The sequence below is a fragment of the Dermacentor andersoni genome, chromosome 1 (assembly GCF_023375885.2).
Source record: "Dermacentor andersoni chromosome 1, qqDerAnde1_hic_scaffold, whole genome shotgun sequence".
Classification (NCBI taxonomy): domain Eukaryota; kingdom Metazoa; phylum Arthropoda; class Arachnida; order Ixodida; family Ixodidae; genus Dermacentor; species Dermacentor andersoni.
In genome coordinates this window covers 28,769,277-28,772,520 of record NC_092814.1, presented here as the reverse complement: position 1 = coordinate 28,772,520, position 3,244 = coordinate 28,769,277, and the positions used below count along the sequence as shown (strand labels likewise).

Below are 3,244 nucleotides of genomic sequence, written 5' to 3'. Positions count from 1 at the left end.
CAGGCAGTTTTGCGTGCGATGAACATGCAGTCTTTACAACCTTCGTTCACAAGCCACATAAAGAAAGTCTCTAGGCATGTCTTCTCTCTAGCTGTAAACATTTGTGTGTGTAAGCGCGAAACGTTGGACAGCGAGACAGGAACACAAATACATATTCATCGTACTTTCTATGCCATTTTGCAACAGGCCGAAATTCAGTCAGACGTCGATGGAACTTCATGCATTCCCCTAAGGCCAGGCTGAATGAGCCATAAGAAAGGTTACCTTGGCTGCAGTGCGGATCGTTTGGAAGAGCTGCTGAGGCGTGACTATCGTCTTCCCAGCAGCATTGCGCGGCTTTTAGACGAGTGGCCGGCGCTAGCGTCTTTTCTCGGCACTCGCCTTCTGCAAGGTCTGTCTTCCCTTTCATTTCTCCTAACTTACTACACCGCTTTATTAACATGCGCTTTCTTTCAGAGCATCCAAATAACAATACTGTACCATTGCAAGGAGATTCAAGAATCGGCCTGGCCTAACCTGACGCTTTGGTTTAACATCGCTACATTTAGTTGGACACGCTTGCATGCTCGAAGGTTCGTCGCGTGCAGCTGTCTCGCTTGGTACGTGGCTGAGAGCGTCTTGCGCCGTAATATTGATGTCAGCGCACTGGATTGTTTTCACACTTCCTGCGATGAAAGGCAGCTTCATTGAACTACGCCATTTCTCCGTTGTAGAATCTGCCGGAAAGTTGCTCCACGCTGCAAGATGTCATGGAAGCGCCTGACCAGGTGACCCTACAGGTGAGCGCACCGTGCGTTGACCTCGAGGCGGTGTTCTGATTCCTGCCGACAACACGCAGAGCCTGAGCCAGGCGCAAGCGTTGAGCAGCCTGTACGGCTTCCTGGTGAGCCACGCGGCGTACGCCTTCTTCGTGAGCGAGCAGGCCGAGAAGTACGCGAACAGTTCGTGCGCTAGTCCCAACGAGCACACACTGGCCGAGAACAGCCGCACGCTGGCCGCCCAGCTGCGCGACTTGCTGTGCACCATCAAGCTGACGGCGAGCGTCCACGGCGGGAACGTCGAGTTCAGCGCCTCCGAGGAGCGCGTGGCGTCGCTGCGTGTCTGCGACGAGAGCACGTGCAGCAGGAGGCTGCTCAGGGACTGCCAGGTACGCGCTCTCCTCGCGCGGTCACAGAGCTCTGTTACGGAGACCGCCTGATTGCACGCCAAGACGCGCATTCGGGATAAGTAGCTGCCATATCTATACCAGTACCGATATAGAGCACTGGTATATCTAACTAACATTAGCGAAGCTGCTGAAAAAAAAAAGAACACCATGCCAGAAATGATTATAAGGCCTACGTTGTACGGTCTTCAACGAACGTATATTGTAGGTCATAAGATCGTATCTTGGACCGTGCTATTTAAATAATTTTGTTTTGAACAGCTTGGCTAACGTTAGCTGAGGCACCCTATAGATAAGTCAACTTTAATCATGTGGGTGGCTCAGTGGCCTAAATACGAAATCTGGTTAGTGGTGAGAGTCATAAAGAGAGAGAAAGAAAGCAAAGAGAGGAGAAGTAGGGAGGACAAGACAGGCGTTCGGTTTGCTATCCTACGCTGGGAGTAAGGGAAAGCGGAATAGGGAAAAAAAAACAGGGACTATCTCCCTCAGATTTATAGCAAAGTGGTCCAAGGAATAATATTAATGAAGTAAAACAACTTGTGCTTGAGTCATATCTTGAGTGATATATGATGCATGGCTGGACCGAACAATAGAAAATATGTTATTTCATATTCGACGCCTTCTCGCCATTAGCCTTCGGCTATTGGTCAAAAGTTTTTGGGCTGCACCCACCTCACGTGCCTGTCACGCGACGTCAGAAAACCGCGAAAACTCACCGCGTCAAAGTGACGTGAACGCGTTAAGATGCATTAATGTGCCGAACAAAACTGAATTTTGTTCTGAATAGCGGCAGGCTGCCCCGCTCCGAAAGGAATAAAAGATGGCTTCCGCCTATCGCTCAGGCACTGGCTACTCGCACCAGCCGGAGAGCTTGGGTTTATTTGCGCACAATAAAACTTTTTGCGTGGCAGTGTAACGTTTTCGAGCACTTTCGGCACATTTACACCTTTCTCTGCCAACTTTTCTTTGCTGAGTATCCGCTTTAGCGGCATTCTTAACCTTCCGTTGCATGCCGCCGCGATTTTCGATATCAGCCATCGCAAGCTAAGTAAGGGAAAGCGGACCAATCGCAGACGCCGGCACCACCCTCTTCATCCGGTTATCGATTTTCAGCGCACTGGCTCGGCCCCATCCAATCCCTCTCCACTTGAGCATGCTTCTCGCCTCTTGTCAGCCAATTATATAAGACAAGCCGCTCAGTGTAGGCGCTCTTATTCGTTTTTAAAGCAAGCAGAAGTGACCTCCTATAAACGAGGAGAGCGTTTGATTGGTCTGTTCAGACAACCCTGCGGGTCACCGCCCGATGCTTGTGTCGGCGGTTACGCAAATTTGACGTCAGGAGATTGGAATAAAAAACATATTGGAATAGTTTTACGTTATAGGGCCCCAGTCTTTGGCTATTCCGAAAGAAGTTCAATTTTGTTCGGCATATAAATTCATCTTTAATGCGTACACGTCACTTCAACGTGATGAGTTTTGCTGGTTTTCTGAGGTTGCATAACAGGCAGGTGAAGTGGGCGCAGCTCGAGAGCTTTTGACAAATAGCGAGTGAAATATCGGCGCAAAAGGCGTAGAATTGGAAATAATTATTTTAGAGGGCCGCTCTTCGGCGCCCGTTGCTGAGTTGAGCGTTCGCTGGACGTGTCCGCGCGAACGCGCTCGTGCCACTGCTCGAGCACAGCTGGTTCCGATGCCGCTCATCACGCCAGCGTTCCCGTACTGCCCCTCCCTCTGCGAAGGCGCTGACGGCACTGTCCCACTGCCAGTCGCCGCAGCGATTCTGGTCGCAAATTCTTTGCCTCAATATATCGCGAAATGAAAACGCGTATACAGCTACGCTCAAATTTCCCATGCGGGAGTATCGTAACCGTCGGACATTTTTTTTTTTTTTTCTGTTATTCGGTCTAATCGTTCATAATCAGTGTACTCGTCATAGCATATGGCAAGTTATTGCGGTTTTCGTGACGTCGCGTGACAAAGAGGCCAGTGGGGGTGGCCAGAAAAGATGTTTGACGAATTGTGAAGGGCTGATTGCAGAAATGGAATAGAAAAAGTTTCCAATAGCTTTACGTTATATAG

The 3,244-nt window shown here is 49.7% G+C and overlaps 1 protein-coding gene across 1 annotated transcript; it reads left to right on the top strand.

Annotated features, from left to right (window-relative positions):
* The first annotated feature begins 418 nt into the window (after nucleotides 1-418).
* Nucleotides 419-1,735, top strand: LOC129380182 (uncharacterized). The gene is made up of 3 exons (XM_055078328.2): nucleotides 419-599; nucleotides 714-779; nucleotides 839-1,735. The coding sequence occupies exons 2-3, from the start codon at nucleotides 750-752 to the stop codon at nucleotides 1,196-1,198; spliced, it is 390 nt and encodes a 129-aa protein (XP_054934303.1). The 5' UTR covers nucleotides 419-599; nucleotides 714-749; the 3' UTR covers nucleotides 1,199-1,735.
* The last annotated feature ends 1,509 nt before the right edge of the window (nucleotides 1,736-3,244 follow it).

Excerpts from the sequence above, each read along its gene's own strand:
- LOC129380182 (XM_055078328.2), top strand. The coding sequence starts at position 750 with ATGGAAGCGCCTGACCAGGTGACCCTACAG. Across the intron at positions 780-838 it reads CTGACCAGGTGACCCTACAG|AGCCTGAGCCAGGCGCAAGC; the intron begins GTGAGCGCACCG and ends GACAACACGCAG.